This window comes from Chiloscyllium punctatum, chromosome 10, assembly GCF_047496795.1.
Source record: "Chiloscyllium punctatum isolate Juve2018m chromosome 10, sChiPun1.3, whole genome shotgun sequence".
Classification (NCBI taxonomy): domain Eukaryota; kingdom Metazoa; phylum Chordata; class Chondrichthyes; order Orectolobiformes; family Hemiscylliidae; genus Chiloscyllium; species Chiloscyllium punctatum.
In genome coordinates this window covers 108780462-108799684 of record NC_092748.1, presented here as the reverse complement: position 1 = coordinate 108799684, position 19223 = coordinate 108780462, and the positions used below count along the sequence as shown (strand labels likewise).

The window sequence follows — 19223 nt, the reverse complement described above, 5'->3', positions numbered from 1 at the left end:
GTGAGAATTGGAATCCTAGGCACACATTATGATAAAATATTTTCGAAAGAAAGCTCCACTTACTATCCTCTATCCATGGTCTTGTACAATGAGCTGCCGAAGTTCTTGTAGACAGTGCCAAAATTCACATCCCCCATGGTCACGTTTAAATCTTCAGTGAAGGCATTTACGATTCTGTAGACAGATCTCAGGGATTGAGCACAGATCAGAAGAAACAGTTTACTTACAAGAAGGAGATGGAGTAATTAAAGAGGACGGTGTCCTACCTCACTGCTGCCTTTCCTTTCTGTGGCTTTGATGTTTGATCTTCCAGCTGAATACAAAATAACACAAATTTTTGTGAGTTTGGGAAGGAAAGTTTTTTTTTAAGAGTTCCAAAACCAAAGCAAAAACTGACAACCGCAGTAATTACCGGCCCAAGAAATTAGGGAATGAATTTCAGCATTGAAAAAAAATCTCCAAAAAAGGAGCAGCTCTCACGTTCAAGATTCACTCCCATCCACCATTTTGGATATTTCCCCACTCTGCATTTCTGTTGTGTAAGACCCAGGATCTCCTCAAGCGCTTTATATCTACATTGACAGAAGTGCAATGTAGCAAACACAACAGCAAATTTGTGCACAGCATAGAATCCCTACAGTGTGGAAACAGGCCATTAGGCCCAATTAGTCCACAATGACCCTCCAAAGAGTATCCCACCCAGACCCACTCCCCTACCGTATTACTCTACATTCACCCCTGACTAATGCACCTAACCTACACATCCCTGAACACTATGGGCAGTTCAGCATGGCCAATCCACCTAACCTGCACATCTTTGGATTGTGGGAGGAGACCCACGTTGATACAGGGCGAATATGCAAATTCCACACAGACAGTTGCCTGAGCCGGGAATTGAACCCGGGTACCTGGCGCTGTGAGGCAGCAGTGCTAACCACTGAGCCACCATGCCGCCAGCAAGATCCCACGAACTGCCACGTGATCTGCCACCCGAAGGCCATCTGTTGGAATGGTACTGGGTGAAGAATAAATATTGGCCAGGACATTGGGGAGACCTCTTCCTTGAAATAGTGACATGGGATCTTTTGTGTCCACCTGAGGGACGGTGCCTCAGTTTGACATTCAGAAGCCATCACCTCTGACAGTGCAGCACTCCCTCAGTACTGCACTGGAGCATCAGGCTAGGTTCAGTGCTCCAATCTCCGCAGTGGAGTGTGAAGTTGCACCAATTGACACAGCTGGCTGTGATGCTATTGACTGCTACAACATGATTTACTGTGAATTGAGACCGTCAATTCTTTGAGGTTAGATTGTGTAATGTGACACGAATACCAAAGTCTTTTTGTTACCTTTCCTGCCTGTTTCTTTGCAGTGGTTTTGGGGCTGTCTCACTGAGTTTGGCAAATGCTATTCTAAACTGAAGACAGTGGAATTTTCTCCGTATAGATTAACCGTTGATCATTGTTGAAATATGCCCTCTTGACATTCAATGGCATTACCCATAATTGAATCATCTACTACCAACACTCTGGGGGTTAGGACTGAGCAGAAAGTCAACTGGACCAGCCATATAAATACAGTGGCTACAAGAACAGATCAGAAATCTGATTTAGTGCTGAGGTGGAAGATGCAGGCAGCGACTGTGATTAATAATGTTTACAACTGTGCTGAGGGAATTCCATTCTTGTCTTTTTTTTAAATAGGCTGTAACTCACACAGAAACACAATGTTTGTTTGGAATCATTCCCAGGAAGAGTTCATATTGCAGTTTCACCACAGAAGAGCTTTGTGTGTAAAAACCAGCACCATTGATTCAGACTAGGAATGCTGCAGCAAGTAACTCACCTCCTGACTCCCCAGAGCCTGTCCACTATCTACAAGGCACAAGGCAGGAGTGTGATGGAATACTCTGACTTGCTCGGAAGGGTGCGGCCTCAACAACACTCAAATGCTTGACGCCATCCAGGACAAAGCAGTCCGCTTGATTGGCATCACATCCACAAGCGTGGCATTGGAAAAGCACAGCTGGTCAGGCAGCATCTGAATTGCTTCAGGATGTGGCTGAAATGCTTCAGGGGAGAAGAGTCAACCTGGGGGGAGGGGGGTGGGGTGCAGTGTGAGTGTGAGATAGAGAGAGAGAGACTCACTGAGATCCTTGTGGAAGGAGGAGGAGAACTTCTTCAAGGTGGGCCCATCCTTGGAAGACCAGCTGTGCTTTTCCGACACCACACCTTTTGACTCTGATCCTAGCATCTGCAGTCCTCACTCCCTCCACCACCAATGCTCTGTAGCAGCAGTGTGTAGTATCTACAAGATACACTGCAGATAATCACCCAAGATCCTTAGACAGCACCTTCCAAATCCACAGCCACTTCCATCCACAAGCAGCAACTTGTAAACTTTTCACTGTTCTCTTTTGAGTATGTGTGACTATGAAGCTAATTCAATTCAATCTAGAAGGACAAAGGCAACAGATAAATGGGAACACCACCATCTGCAAGTTTCCCTCCAAGCCAGTCACCATGCTGACTTATATCACCATTCCTTCAGTATTGCAGGGTCAGAATCCTGGAATTCCTGCCCTAATAGCATTGTCGGTCTACCTACAGCACTTGGAGTGCAGTGGTTCAAGAAAGCAGCTTCTCAAGAGCAACTAGGGATGGGCAGCTCACCCATGTCTCATGAACAAATAACAAAACATCTTAAAGTCGCACAATGCAAAGCAAGCACATTCAAAACATTATTGGGTAGAAGGATCACCAACGAGAGGGAGACATGACAAACAAAGTCAACCAGGATGCATGAGGTTTAAAGGCATGAAGACTGTAAAAGGAGAGCAAGGCTGAGGGGGTGCTGCAGATTTCAAGGCTGAGGGGGTGCTGGGATAGCAATGAGTCAGTTCAGGAGATGGTGCAATGTTGCCTCAATTCAACAGGGAACAGGAAAATAAGGAGGAGAAAGTTCAGAGGAACACGATATATTGCAAATACAATCAAAATTCTGACAGATATTGAAAGCTGGAGCTGAATGAAAAGATTGACTATCAAATGACAACCTGTTATCTTTATGAAACATTGATTTGACCTCAGTGGAACAGAATATTGTGTTCAATTCTGAAGTGTGTTGATTTGGTCCTCATGAAAAGATTAATTGGTCTAAAAGCAGAGTCAGCAGACTTTACTTATGTGGAGAATTGGGTTTATCTCCCTAGAGAAGAGAGGAAATTCAATGGGAACATTCACAGCTTTGAGAGTTTTGTTAGAGTGAGGAGGATTGGTTGGAAGGCCTGGAACCAGGGGTCATGGCCTCAGGACACAGGGTAGACCATTCAGGACTGAGCTGAGGAAACGTTTCTTCTCTCAGAGAGTGGTCAATCAGTGGAACATAGACAGCTATGGAAGCCAGGTAACCGAGTACACTCAAGTGTGAGATTGACCTATTTTTTACATTTGAGAAGTGTGGAGGGAAAGCAGTGTTGTGGAGTATAGATTAGATTCCCTACAGTGTGGAAACAGGCCCTTTGGCCCAACAGGTCCACACTGACCCTCTGAAGAGTAACCCACCCAGATCCTATATCTACCTACCCTATATCTACCCTTGACTTAATGTCCTGACACAATGGGCAATTTAGCATGGCCAATTCACCTGACCTGCACATCTTTTTGAATTGTGGGAAGAAACCGGAGCACCCGGAGGAAACCCACACAGACACTGGGGGTGAATGTGCAAACTCCACACAGTCAGTCGCCTATGCCAAGAATCGAACCTGGTCCCTGGCACTGTGAGGCAACAGTGCTAACCACGGAGCCACCGTACCACCCCATATATGTTGAGGATCAGCCATGATCATATCAATGGTGGAGCAGGCTTGAAGGGCTGAATGGCCTACTCCTGCGTACAGTTTTGCGCTTCTTCCTGAAGACGGGAGACAGTTGCATTGTAGGCTTTTCAGAGTAGGTTCCTGAGGCTGATTTGTGAGTTTGCACAAGTGCAGAAGGCCACTGGAAACTTCAAGAAGCTGGCCGGCTGGAGCCTGTCAGAAACAGGGCTGGCAGGTGAAAGGTGTCTTCATTAATCGACAAAGGTTCTGTGCTGCAGTAATTACATTTTCATACCATCGAAATATCTCTACCCTATTCCTGATTTCCAGTTCCCTTTCAGCCCAGGCTGCTCTAAAGATGTAGGTGCTTACATTTATTAAACAAGACCGAGACCACAGCGATGGCTGCTGAATTTGGATTTGAATTCACTTTACCTATACCATTTCCTTTTTTGCTTGCACCATCTCCTTCGACCCAGACCACCGACTAAACACTCATTAATCCCCTCAACCCATAAAAACTGGAAGTTTTCTATACTTCCCTTGGGTGTGGATTTATAACTGGTGAACAAACCTGGCCTTAAATCACTTAGCCCCAAAAACTAGTCCCACAAATACTCACTGGCTAGTACTGTTGCCTCACAGCACCAGGGACCTGGGTTTAATTCCAGACTTAGACTCCGTACAGTGTGGAAGCAGGCCATTGAATTCACACTGACCCACCAAGGAGCATCCCATCCACTCACTCCCACTATCCCATCCCTGTAACCCTGCATTTCCCATGGCTCATCCATCTAGCCTGCACATCCTGGACAATTTCCCATGGGCCAATTCACCTAACCTAGACATCGTTACACTGTGGGAAGAAACCCATGCAGACATGGGGAGAGTGTGCAAACTCCACACAGGCAGTCACCCGAGGCTGGGATCAAACCCAGGTCCTTGGCTCTGTGAGGCAGCAGTGCTAACCACTGAGCCACCATGCCGCCCATTAAGGTTCTACAAATAAAGTGTCAGGAGTGACAGAGTTCTAAATCAGGATCTTTAGGGTACTAATGCCTGGTTTGTTCACAACTGCATAGATTATTTGGTATTGGAGTGGTAAATCAGGTTAACACTTAAATGGATGAACAATGTGTTGGAGGGGTTTCCGGATTCCTGAGACACGAGGATCAGTACTGGGGCAGGTGGAACCGATACAATGTGAACAAGTTGTGCTGTAACAGGGCTGTGACCATCATTCCTTGTGGGAACATCAGCTAGTACTGTGGGAAGTGGCACCAGGATGAAGCTTTAGACAGGAGTTAGGAAGAGCAGAGCTTCGGGTGACTGCATGTGTGAAGTTTGCACGTTCTCCCTCTGTCTGTGCGTGTGTGTCTCCTCCCATGATCCAAACATGTTAGCTGGATTGGCCGTGTTAAACTGATCCATAGTGTCCAGGGATGTGCAACGTGGTGGATTAGCCATGAGAAATGTGGGGTTACAGGGCTGGTCTGGGTGGGTTGGCCTTCAGAGGGTCGTTGCAGACTTGATGGGCCAAATGGCCTCTATCCACATTTTGGAGACTCTAAGCTAGAGCGAAAAGAGAGAGATGTTGTGAAACCAGAACTTGAATAATGGAGGTGCAAAGCCTGTTGCTGCAGCATTCACCCCGTTTTTAATCTAAATGTTAGAAGAGCTAACTAATGATATTTACTGACCAGTGTGCAATGGGGCGTGTTGACCTCTGTGTACATTAGTATGCCGTATGCACTCCTCTCACTGATGTTTCGATGGCATATCTCGGTGTTGTTTTTATACGTAATATTAAAACTGAAAGCTTGATTTGGAGCATCCAGCTGTAACTTAGTGTAACTGTCCGGATCCTGTGAAAGACAAGAAGGGACATTTATTTAGTAAGATCTTTCTAAAATTACCAACTTCTATCAACAACTTGAATTCACGTGATACTAATGAGGACTTGATAGGGTAGGTGCAAAAAGGTCTCTTTCCCTTTGTGGGACGGTCGAGGGGGTAATGTCAGAATGAGAGGGTTGCACAATTAAAACCGAGACGAGGAGGAATTTCTTGGTGCAGGAAATCTGTGATGCTCTTGACTGCAGAGAGCTATTTTAATTATATTCAAGGCTGAGATAGACAGCCTTTTAATTAGTAAGGGGATAAAAGGGTTATGGGGAACAGGCAGGAAAGTGAAGTTCAGGATTATCAGATCAGCCATCATCTCTCATTAAGTAGTGGAACAGACTTGATGGGCTGAATGGCCTACTTCTGCTCCTGTGTCTAATGGTCGTCTGGTCAACCACACCTTCAAACATCCTGAGATGATTCACAGGAATACAATCAGGCAATCATTTAAAGACAAGGCAGGAAAAGAAACATTAGATGTTCAAAGGGGTGACCTAATTGAGTGTCTTTAAAAGAGTCTTAAGGGCAGGCAACTCTAAGGCTTAGCACTGAGGCAGCTGAAGCTGCAGCTACCAATAGCAGAATGATGGAAATCACTGGACCAGAGGTCTGCTGTCTTATTAGAGATATATATAAAAGGAGAGAGAGAGAGAGAGAAAGAAAGAGAGAGGACTGGTGGTAGTTTAACTTGAGGGTCGCCACATCTCAGGTGAGGAGAGAGATTGAGAATGAGAGTCCTTCACGGTATGCTGACCCATCTGAGCCATCCCAGTTCCAGGACATCTGCCCAGTATAGTGTGCTAAGCCCAACGATCTTCAGCTACTTCCTCCCCTCCACCAGAAGGTCAGAAGTGGGGATGTTCACCAATGACAACGTAATGTTCAGCACCATTCACGACCTGTCAGAGACTGAAGCAGTGCGTATTGAAATATCTGGCTAATATCCAGGCTGATAGGGTCTTACGGTTGGATATCTCCCTCTGTGACCTAGACCCAGGTATCAATTGTCGTACAGTGAGCAATACTGATGCCTCTCAGTCAGAAGACTGTGGGGTCAAGTTAGACTTGACAGTTGTGTTGCTTCATTGCAGTAAGGGCTGAATGGCCTACTCCTAATTCACATGCTCACAAGTTGATGGCATCTCCATGAACTCAGTGCCCAAAGGGTACCCACATGGGAAGCATCATTTTGAGCTCCATTGTGACTCAAACCCAACACTTGCCGTCTCAAGAAGCAAGCCAAAGCCATGAGTGACACTCCCAGGACCTCAAATATGAGGGTGCAAACTTTTTAAGGATAAACAAAAACATCAGCAATTCGGATCTGGGCAGTAGTAGGCCTTTTGAGCCTGCTCCAACCTTCAGTAACATCTTCTCTGATACCGTTATGGTCTCAGCTCTCCTTACGTTTCTCTCAGCCCACCCCTTTGACTCTGTTATTGATCAAGAATCTATCTAACTTAGTCCTCAGTAAATTCAATAACTCACTGCTCTGCAAGGAAGAGACTTCAACAGACTCAAGTCAAGTTGTCTTGGTCTTACCAGACTATAGCACTGCTCTCTCATTAGAGACAGACAACTGGTGGTCATAGAGTCATAGAGGTGGACAGCACAGAAACAGACCTCTCTGTCCACTTGTCCATGCTGACCAGATAGTCTAAGCTAATCTAGTCCCATTTGCCAGCATTTGACCCATATTCCTCCTAAATTTTCCTATTCACATACCCATCCAGATGCCTTATAAATGTTGTAATTATACCAGCCTCCACCACGTCCTCTGACAGTTCATTCTATATATGGACCATCTCTGCCTGATCAAGTTGCCTCTTAGCTCCCTTTTTAAATCTCTCCCCTCTCACCTTAAACCTATACCCTCTAGTTTTGGACACCCCCACCCCGGGGAAGAGATCTTGTCTATTTATCTTATCCATGCCCCTCATGATTTTATAAACCTCTATAAGGTCACCCCTCAGCCTCCAGCCCTCCAGGGAAAATAGCCCGAGCTTCTCCCTATTACTCAAACCCTTCAACTCTGGCAATATCCTTGCAAATCTTTTCTGAACCCTTTCAAGCTTTAACAATATTTTTCCCATAGAATGGAGATCAGAATTAAATGCAGTATTCCAAAAGTGGTCTAACTAATGTCCTGCATAGCCTCAACATGACCTCCCAACTCCTGTACTCAATGCAGTGACCAACAAAGGCAAGAATACCAAACGCCTTCTTCACTATCCTATCCACCTGCTAATCCACTTTCAAGGAACTATGAATCTGCACTCCAAGGTCTCTTTGTTTATGATTTAACCTGAGGGCCACCAGGTCTCGGGTGAGTGGAGAGGTTGAGAAGGAGAGTCCTTCATGCTAGCATCAGGAACTGAACTCACACTGTTGGCACCACAAAACTTTGCAAACCAACCGTCCAGCCAAGTCAGCTAAACCGACTAATTACCCACTGAGTGAAAAAATATTTTCCTCACCTCCATCTTTAAAGGGTCTCATTTTTAAACTTTGCCCTGGAGTTCTAGTCTTCCTCACATGAGGAAACATCCTGCTGGTATCCGGCCTCTCAAGTCCCCTCAGATATTATAGGTTTCACTCAGGTCACTTCTCATTTCTCCAAGCTCCACTGGGTACAGGCCCAACCTATCCAACTATTCCTCATCCAAAGCAACTCTTCCTTCATGAAGAGTCACAGGGCTCAAAACTTTAACTCTGCTTTCTTCCCAATGATACTGCCGGGCCTATTTCTCCAGCCATTTCCGTTCTAGTTTCAGATCTGCAGCATACACAGTATCTTTGTTTTACTCCTCCTCTATTTCCTCTTTTCCTCAGAGCTTTACAGCCAGCTGGGACCATCTGCGATATGTTGTCGATGCTTACCTGAAAGGGAGCTATGGTGACTGGAAAGTCATCTCGTCCTTGGACCGTGACGTTGATATTTTCATCTGCCAGGTTTAGGAACTGAATGTAACTTTCTTTGGCTACAGGCTCAGGCATCACAGTTTTCTGAAAGGTAACAGGTTGTCAAAATAGATTAAAACCTTCAGTAAAACACCTGGTAGACTTCAGGTGCAGCACTGTGTCCAATTGTAGCTGCCTCATTACAGGAAAGGTGAGAATCCTAGAATGCCTACAATGTGGAAGCAGGCCATTCAGCCCACTGAATCCACACCAACCCACCAAGGAGCATCCCACTCAGATCCACCCTTCTATCCTGTCCCTGTAACTCTGCATTCCCCATGGCTAACCAACCTAGTCTGCACATCTTTAGACTGTGGGAGGAACCCCACGCAGACAAAAGAGGAGAACATGCAAACTCCATACAGTCACCCAAGACTGGAACCAAACCCAGGACTCTGGTACTGTGGGGCAGCAGTGTTAGCCACTGTGCTGCCCATGGCATTGGAAAGATTGCAGACGAAATGTATAGGAACAGGGATGAGAAACTTCAGGAGGATAGATTGAAGAAAGTCAGGTTATTCTCCTTGGAGAAAGAAGGCTGAGAGGATATTTGAGAGGCTTTCAAGTCATGAATGGGTTAGGTAGATAGGGAGAAGCTGTTCCCACTTTTAAAGAGAGGGCAGCTTTGAAGTGAAACAAGGGAGACGTGAGGAAACAAAATTCACTCAATGGGATATTAGCGTTTGGAATGCACTGCCTGGAAATGTGATGGAGGCAAATTTAATTGAGGCAATCAAGACTTGATTGCTCAGATCATTGAGTATAGGAGTTGGGACATCATGCTGAGGTTGTAGAGGATGTTGGTGAGTACTTTTGAAGTACTGTGTACAGTTCTGGTCACCCTGGTATAAGAAGAATTTTACTAAATTAGAAAAGAGATTTACCTGGATGTTGCTGGGAATGGAGGGTTTGAGTTATGAGGAGAGGCTGGATAGGCTGGGACTTCTTCCCCTGGAGTGTAGGAAGTTGAGGGGTGGCCTTATAGAGATTTATAAAATCTTGAGGGGCATTGGTAAGCTGAATAACAAAGGCCTTTTTGCCTGGGGTATGGGAATTCAAAACTTGGGGGCATGTTTTAAAGGCAAGAGGAGAAATATTTAAAAGAGATCTGAGGAGCAACTTTTCACACAGTATGTGGCAAGGAAGTGGCAGATGCAAGTACAGTTACAACATTTAAGTACATTGGACAGGTACATGAATAGGAAAGGTGTAGAGGGATATGGGCCAAACACAGGGAAGTGGGACTAGTTTATTTTGGAAACATGGTCAGCGTGGACGTGATGGACTGAAGGGTCTATTTCCATGCTGAATGACTCTAGGAAGTTATTGGATGATATTTGGATAGGAATTTTAAAAAATTCATTCTTGGAATGAGGACTTCACTGGCTAGGCCACATTTATTGTCCAGAGAACAGTTAAGAGTCAACCACATTGCAATGGGTCTGAAGTCACATGTAGGTCAGATCTGGTAAGAATGACAGTTTCCTTCTCTAAAGGACATTAGTGAACTAGATGGGATTTTCCGACAATTGACTTAAGGTCATCATTAGACTCTTAATTAAGACCTTTGTTGAGTTCAAATTCCACCATCTGCTATGGCAGGATTCAAACCCAGGTCCCCAGAACATTACCTGGGTCTCTGGATTAACAGTCCAGCGACAATCTATTAGGCCATTGCCTTCCTTTGCCTAGTGAGGTGTGCAAAGGTACAGGAAAAAGGCTGGAGATTGGCACAAGGTGATGATGTCTGAAGAGCGAATGCACATATGATGGACTGAATGGTCTCCTTCTGTACCATAACAATTCTGTGATCGGTAAAATGTATCCAGTTCCTCTGGGTTGCTGGACAGGCATCCTTTCAATTCTGACTAACTGGTTCATTTTTACAACATAATGTAAATTGTGGGTGTGATCATGTGGTACAGTTAAACATACAACCTAGTAGAACAAGGGTTCAATCCTACCATGGGGTACTAGGAATTTGAATTCAGTTACAAATTCTGGATAGTTAGACAAAACCCAGCCAGAGTACTCATCACCTTTAGGGAAAACCTACTGTATTTATCTGGCCTGGTCTCAATGTGATTCTTGTCCCATCCAGTGTGCTAAGAGATAAAGAGGCTTGCACTGCTGCCTCACAGTGCCAGGGATCCAGGTTCGATTCTAAGCTTGGGTGACTGTCTGTGTGGAATTTGCATGTTCTCCCCGTGCCTGTGTGGGGTTTCCTCTGGGTGCTCTGGTTTCCTCCCATCGTCCAAAGATGTGCAGGTTAGGTGGATCAGCCATGTTAAAGTGCCACACAGTGTAGCATCCAGGGATGTGCAGGTTAAGTAGATAGGCAATAGGAAATGCAGGGTTTCAGGGATAGGGTGGGGGAATGAGTCTGGGTGGGATGCTCTTCAGAGGGTTGGACTTTATGGGCTGAATGGCCTGCTCCCACACTGTAGAGCTTCTACGATTCTATCACTATTGACAGACATTGTGTATATGATGGAGGGAGGGGGGGTTACATCCCTACGTCACACAATGGACCGAATGGCTTCTTTTTTGTGGTAGAAGCAAGTTGACCAGTCTTACAGAAGTGAAACATGTAGTTTTAATGACTGCGCAAGTACTTAAGGTTGTAAGGTCATAATGGGGGCACACATGACATCAAATGGTATGAAGAAAGTAGGGCTCCATCTTAAGTTGTTCCCAGGGAATTACAGCCAATCAACTTTCATTGTTGAGAAATTAGAGATCAGAGTTTAGCATCATACCGTATAGGAGGGCATTCAGCCCATCATGCCGACAATGGCTCTTTGAAAGAGCTAACCAGTTAATCCTATTTCCCTGGCTCTTTCCCCAAAGCCACATAAAGTTTATCTTCTCAAGGATTTATCTAATTCCCTTTTGAAGGTAGTTGTTGAACTAACTTCCACCACTATTTCCGGCAGTCCATTCCAGATTATAACAAGCAAAATCAGAAATTGCTGGAAAAGCTCTGCAGGTCTGGCAGCATCTGTGGAGAGAAATTAGAGTTAATGTTTCGCATACAGTGACTATTTTTCAGAGGGTTCTGAAGGGGAGGGTTCTGAAGGGAAGGGTTCTGAAGAAGGGTCACTGGGCCCTAGATGTTAACTCTACTTTCTCTCCACAGATGTTACCAGACCTGTTGACCTTTTCCAGCAGCTTCTGATTTTGCTTCTGATTTCCAGCATCTGCACCTCTTTCAGTTTGTTATCCAGATTATAACAACTTGCTGCATGAAAGAAAGTCTTGTTGCCAGGTTTTAGACAATGACGGCATGGTGGCACAATGGTTAGCACTGCTGCCTAATAGCGCCAGAGATCCAGGTTCAATTCCTGCCTCAGGCAACTATCTGTGTGGAGTTTGCACATTCTCCCTGTGTCTGCATCAGATTTCTCCAGGTGCTCTGTTTTCCTCCCACAGTCCAAAAATGTGCAGGTTAGGTGAATTGGCCATGCTAAATTGCCCGTAGTGTTAGGTGAAGGGGTAAATGTAGAGGAATGGGTCTGGGTGGGTTGATCTTCGGAGGGTCGGTGTGGACTTGTTGGGCCGAAGGGCCTGTTTCATCACTGTAAGTAATCTAATCTTAAATTTGTACTCTCTGGTTACTGAAACCCTCGCTCCCACCCTCTGACACTGATGGAGAGTGGTCAGCACTCCACCCGGTGTTGGTACCTGAACTCCGACCTCCACAATGGCCGCTGCTACAAATGCCAGAGCTGCAAAGACCATCCCGAGCGTCATCCGTCTGAGGGGCCTGGGCAGGAGTGAAGAAACAGAAGGTTTGCAGTTTTCAGGGATTTGACGTAAGAACATTAGAAGGTGCAGTGCGGGTGTTTACTTGTCAATGGAGCTGTTTGGCCGTTTGTATGTGACATTAGCTCAGCTCTATGTTCCTGTTCCCTCCCCTGTCTGAGAGAAATCAGGAATCTGCCCATCTGACCTGAAAGTATATTCAATAGGAACAGGCACAGTCCATTCAGCCCATTGAGCCTGCTCCAGCATTCAATGTGAACACTCCAATACCTTTTCACCACCTAATCCCATATGTCATTGGCATTCCGTATATCCTACTGGTTTTCAGTGTATGCCATTGGTAATCAGTGTCCGTCATTAGTAATCAGGCTATGCCATTGGTAATCAGTGTAAGTCATTGGTAATCAGGATCTGCTACTGGTAATCAGTATCCGTCATTGGTAATCAGCATATGCTGCTGGTAATCAGTGCCTGTCATCGGTAATCAGTATATGCCATTGGTGATCAGGGTCCGTCATTGGTAATCAGGATACGCTACTGGTAATCAATGTCTATCATTGGTAATCAGGACTTGCCTTTGGTAATCAGTGTCTGTCATTGGTAATCAGGATCTGCTGCTGGTAATCAGTGTCTGTTATTGGTTATCAGGATATGCTATTGGTAATCAGAATCCATCATTGGTAACCAGTATATGTCATTGGTAATCAATGTCCATCACTGGTAATCAGGATATGCTACTGGTAATCAGAGTATATTATTTACAGTCAGTGTAGGTCATTAGTAACCAGTGTCCAACATTGGTAATCAGTGTGTACCACTGGTAATCAGAGCACACCACTGGTAATCAGTGTATACCATTGCTAATCGGTGTATACTATAGATAATCAGAGTACATGATGGGGAATGTGAATCATAATGGCCCATCTACAACTCTCTGAGGAAGGGAATTCCAAAGATTCCCACCCCATCTCCAGATGAAAGAATGTTTCCTCAGCTCAGTCCTAAATCATCAGCCTGTTAACCTGTAACCCTGTCCCTGCATTCAAGATTCCCACAGCTACCTAGACTACACCTCCTCCCAACCTGCCCTGTAAAAACGCCATCCCATATTCCCAATTCCTTTGTCTCCGCCACATCTGCTCCCAGGAGGACCAGTTCCAATACCGTACAACCCAGATGGCCTCCTTCTTCAAAGACGGCAATTCCCCCCAAGACGTGATCGACGATGTCCTCCACCGCATCTCCTCCATTTCCCGCTTCTCCGCCCTTGAGCCTGGCCCCTCCAATCGCCACCAGGACAGAACCCCACTGGTCCTCACCTACCACCCCAGCAACCTCCATATACATCATATCATCCGTTGTCATTTCCGCCACCCCCAAACGGACCCCACCTCCAAGGAAATATTTCCTTCCCCTCCCCTATCAGCGTTCCAAAAAGACCACTCCCTCCGTGACTCCCTCGTCAGGTCCACACCCCCCACCAACCCAACCTCCACTCCCAGCACCTTCCCCTGCAACCGCAAGAAATGCAAAACTTGCGCCCACACCTCCCCCCTTACTTCCCTCCAAGGCCCCAAGGGATCCTTCCATATCCACCACAAATTCACCTGCACCTCCACACACATCACTACTGCTTCCGCTGCACCCGATGTGGCTTCCTCTATATTGAGGAGACAGGCCGCCTACTTGCGGAACGTTTCAGAGAACACCTCTGGGACACCCGGACCAACCAACCCAACCACCCCGTGGCTCAACACTTCAACTCCCCCTCCCACTCCACCAAGGACATGCAGGTCCTTGGACTCCTCCATCGCCAGACCATAGCAACACGACGGCTGGAGGAAGATTGCCTCATCTTCCACCTGGGAACCCTCTAACCACAAGGGATGAACTCAGATTTCTCCAGTTTCCTCATTTCCACCCCCCCCAACTTGTCTCAGTCCCAACCCTCGAACTCAGCACCACCTTCCTAACCTGCAATCTTCTTCCTGACCTCTCCGCCCCCACCCCACTCCGGCCTATCACCCTCACCTTGACCTCCCTCCACCTATCGCATTCCCAACGCCCCTCAGCCAAGTCCCTCCTCCCTAACTTTTATCTTAGCCTGCTTGGCACACCTTCCTCATTCCTGAAGAAGGGCTCATGCCCGAAACGTCGATTCTCCTGCTCCTTGGATGCTGCCTGACCTGCTGCGCTTTTCCAGCAACGTATTTTCAGCTCTGATCTCCAGTATCTGCAGTCTTCACTTTCTCCTGCATTCAAGATTTCCTGGCCAGGCGAAATAACTTCTCAATGTACCCTGTTACCCTCCGTCAAAATCTCATACAAATTCAACAATGTTGTAAAGCGCAGTAGTCTCTTTTGGTTTAAGATCAAGCAACTTCGTAAAGGTGGGGTGTACACCCCAACTTCGCTGGGGTGTAAGGTGATGATGTGACGTGGGTTTGTGTACCTGATAGCTTTAAAGCATCTTAAACCAAGGTGAGGGGGGGAGGGGGGTGCTTAGACCAATTACATGTTTGAACCCCTCAGCATGGCCAATAGCTATGGGAGTAAGGAAAATTACAGACCAATTGCCTAACCTCTGTTATGGGTAAGATCTTGGAAACCATTGTGAAGGATAAGACTTCTGAATACTTGCAAGTATATGGTTAAATAGGGCAGAATCAGCATAATTTCATCGAGGGTCGGTAATGCCTGACAAATCTGCTAGCATTCTTTGAGGATGTAACGAGCAGGTTAGACCAAGGAGAGCAAATGGATGTTATCTACCTGGACTTCAAGATCTTTGACAAGGTGCTGCACAGGAGGCTACTGACTAAGATAAGGGCCCATGGTGTTAGAGGCAAGGTGCTAACATGCATAGAAGCTTGGCTGTCTGGCAGAAAGCAGAGAGTGAGGATAAAAAAGGGTCCTTCTCAGAATGAAAGTGAGGACTGCAGATGCTGGAGATCTGAGTCAAAAAGTGTGGAGCTGGAAAAGCACAGCAGGTCAGGCAGCATCGGAGGAGCAGGAGAGTCGATGATTCGGGCATAAGCCCTTTATCAGGAACTGCGTTCCTGATAAAGGGCTTATGCCTGAAATGTTGACTCTCCTGCTCCTCTGATGCTGCCTGACCTGCTGTACGTTTCCAGTGCCACACTCTTTGACTCCTTTTTAGGTTGGCAGTTGGTGACAAGTGGTGTTCCGCAAGGATTAGTTTTGGGACCATAACTTTTCACTTTATACATTAATGATCGAGATGAAGGAACTGAGGGCATTCTGGCGAAGTTTGCAGATGATACAAAGATAGGTAGAGGGATGGGTAGCATTGAGGAGGTGGGGAAGCTGCAGAAGGATTTGGACAGTTTAAGCGAGTGGGCAAAGAAGTGGCAGATAGACTACAACGTGGGAAAGTGTAAGGTCATGCACCTTGGTCAGAAGAATAGATTTATGGATTATTTTCTCAATGGGGAGAAAATTAAAAAATCTGAACTGCAAAGGGACTTGGGAGTTCTGGTCCAGGATTCTCTCAAGGTAAACTTGCAGTAGTTGGGAAGGCAAATGGAATGATGGCATTTATTTCAAGAGGACGTGAATTTAAAAATAAGGATGTGCTTCTGAGACCACATTTGGAGTATTGTGTGCAGTTTTGGGCCCCAAATCTCAGGAAGGATGTATTGGCCCTGGAGCATGTTCAGAGGAGGCTCACGAGAATGGTCCCGGGAATGAAAAGCTTAACATATGAGGAACGTTTGAGGACTCTGGGTTTATATTTGATGGAGTTTACATGGATGAGGGGTTGGGGGGGGGGGGGGGGGGGGGGTGGATATAGTTAAAACTTACAGAACACTGAATGGCCTGGACAGAGTAGATGTTGGGAAGATGTTTCTATTGGTAGGAAAGACTAGGACCCAAGGGCACAGCCTTAGAGTAAAAAGAAGACTTTTCAGAACAGAGATAAGGAGAAACTTCTTCAGCCAGAGGGTGGGGAATCTATAGAATTCACTGCCACAGAAGCCTGTGGAGGCCAGATCATTGAGTATATTTAAGATGGAGATAGATAGGTTCTTGATTGTCAAGGGAGTCAAGGGTTATAGGGTGAAAGCGGGACAATGGGATTGAGAAACTGATTGGTCATGATTGAATGGCAGAGCAGACTTGATGGGCTGAATGGCCTAATTTCTGCTCCTATGTCTTATGGTCTTATGTCTTAAATGAAGGAGCTGGTATTTATTTTGCAAATCTCAAGACTATCCCATAACACATTACGGCTACCGAGGTGAAGGCAGAGAATTTTAAATTTGAGGTGTGTGTGGATGGGGATAGAGTGCAGCTCAGCAATTGCATGGTCGAAAGAAATTTGGTGTTGGTTAAAATATCGGCAGCAGAGTTCTGGATCGGTTCCAAACAAGTGAGTGTGGGACAAACACTAGGAGAAGCAGACAGAGTGTGTAATTGTCAGAGGCAAATCTAATTGAGGAGTTTGGGTGGTTTTCTACATATAAAATTTAAACATTGTGAAAAGGAGACATGAAGTCAAAGCGTTTTGCCTTGCACTTGTCAGGATGGAAAAGCAAGAAAACCAACTTTAGAAGGCGAACACAAACCATGCTGCATGATCTTCTCCTGCTGTATAAATTGTTGTTCCCTTTCTAAAGTTGGTCTTCTTGCTTTTCCATCCTGACGAGTGCAAGACAAAAAAACTTTGACTACATGTCGACATTTTAAAACAAAAAATGTTTTGATTCTGTCCTACTAAGCGATTATTTATGGACAGGCTGGGACAGTGTTACAGGCTGGAATTTAATCAAAGAATCCAGATGGTTTGTACATAGAATAATGGATACCTGGGAGAGAGCTACAGCTGGGATGTGACCAGCCCCTAAGGCATTAGTTATAATCCAGCTGAACTGACTGCATTATCTATCATTTATTGTCCTTAACAGGCACAATTTATGCACAGTGGTTTAACTAGGATTTTATGTCAGCTTTTGTGCTGTTTGCTAATGTTCTTTGAGCATGATGCAACTAACAGGAAAAGATTACAACTAGGATTTCACACTGCAGGTCAACGGAGAAGCAAAACATAGCAAGTCTGCCATCCCACTAAAGCTCAAGTGAATCTAGTGATAAACTGCATTCCTTCCAAGTATGAAAAATAAAGCAGAAGCAGACCAATTGACCCCCGAGTCTTTACTTGAACTCTGTGCATTCTGTCCACACTCAATAGAAACCACATTGAGCAACAATATGTCTATTAAAGACGCTTTTTTCAAAAGCTTTGGTGCCCGCTCCTAGTTCAGGATGTTACTGGGATCCATAAAATGTGTCTGTTAATAAATCTTAGAACATAGAACAATACAGCTCAGAACAGGCCCTTCGACCCACGATGTTGGGTCAACCTGTGAACTAATCTAAGCCCATCACCCCACACTATCCCATCATCATCCATGTGCTTATCCAAGGACAGCTTCAATGCCCCTAATGTGGCTGAGTTAACTACATTGGCAGGCAGGGCATTCCACGCCCTTACCACTCTCTGAGTAAAGAATCTGCCTCTGACATCTGTCTTAAATCTATCACCCCTCAATTTGTAGCTATGCCCCCTCGTACACACTGACATCATCATCCTAGGAAATAGACTCTAACGTGGTCTACCCTATCTAATCCTCTGATCATCTTGTATGTCTCTATCAAATCCCCCCTTAGCCTTCTTCTCTCCACTGAGAACAGACTCAAGTCCATCAGCCTTTCCTCATAAGACCTTCCCTCCAGACCAGGCAACATCCTGGTAAATCTCCTCTGCACATTTTCCAATGCTTCCACATCCCTCCTGTAATGCAGTGACCAGAACTGTACACAATATTCCAAGTGCGGCTGCACTAGCATTTTGTACAGTTGCAGCATGACATCACAGCTTCGGAACTCAATCCCTCTACCAATGAAACCTAATACACCCGATACCTTCTTATCAGCATTATCAAACTAGGTGGCAACTTTCAGGGAGCTTTGTACATGGACACCAAGATCCCTCTGCACATCCACACTACTACACACCTTTCCATTGACCAAGTATTCTGCCTTCCTGCTATTCTTTCCAAAGTGAATCACCTCACATTTAGCTGCATTGAACTCCATTTGCCACCTTTCTGCCCAATTCTGCAGTTTATCCAAGTCTCTCCCTGCAGCCTGTAAAATTCTTCCACACTGTCCACTGACTTTAGTGTCATCTGCAAACTTACCAACTAACCCATCTATCTATACTTACTGCGTCCAAGTCATTTGTAAAACTAACAAATAGCAATGGTCCCAAACCAGATCCTTGTGGCACACCACTAGTAACCGGACTCCAGGCTGAACATTTTCCATCAACCACCACTTGTTGCCTTCTTACAGAAAGCCAGTTTCTAATCCAAACTGCTAAATCACCCTCAATTCCATGCCTCTGCATTTTCTCTAACAGCCTATCATGTGGAACCTTATCAAAGGCTTTACTGAAGTCCATGTATACCACATCAACTGTCCTACCCTCATCTACATGTTTGGTCACCTTCTCAAAAAACTCAATGAGATTTGAGAGACACGACCTGCCCTTGATGAAACCACTTTGACTATCTGCAATCCAATTGTTGTTTGCTAACAATTATAGGGATTATAAATCCTATCTCTTATAATCCTTTCCAAACCTTTTCCGACAACAGACGTAAGGCTCACTGGTCTATAATTACCTGGGTCATCTCTACTGCCCTTCTTGAACAAGGGTACAACATTTGCAATCCTCCAGTCCCCT

At 45.4% G+C, this 19223-nt stretch overlaps 1 protein-coding gene across 1 annotated transcript in view; it reads right to left on the bottom strand.

Annotated features, from left to right (window-relative positions):
• The window catches only part of slc15a2 (solute carrier family 15 member 2), a 143930-nt gene that overhangs the window by 64437 nt on the left and 60270 nt on the right, over window positions 1–19223 (bottom strand). Inside the window, exons 15-19 of the mRNA XM_072579911.1 lie at window positions 12371–12452; window positions 8606–8731; window positions 5521–5685; window positions 267–313; window positions 64–174 (exon numbers count right to left, since the gene is read on the bottom strand). Coding sequence (XP_072436012.1) covers window positions 64–174; window positions 267–313; window positions 5521–5685; window positions 8606–8731; window positions 12371–12452 — 531 coding nt within the window. The remainder of the gene's footprint in view (window positions 1–63; window positions 175–266; window positions 314–5520; window positions 5686–8605; window positions 8732–12370; window positions 12453–19223) is intronic.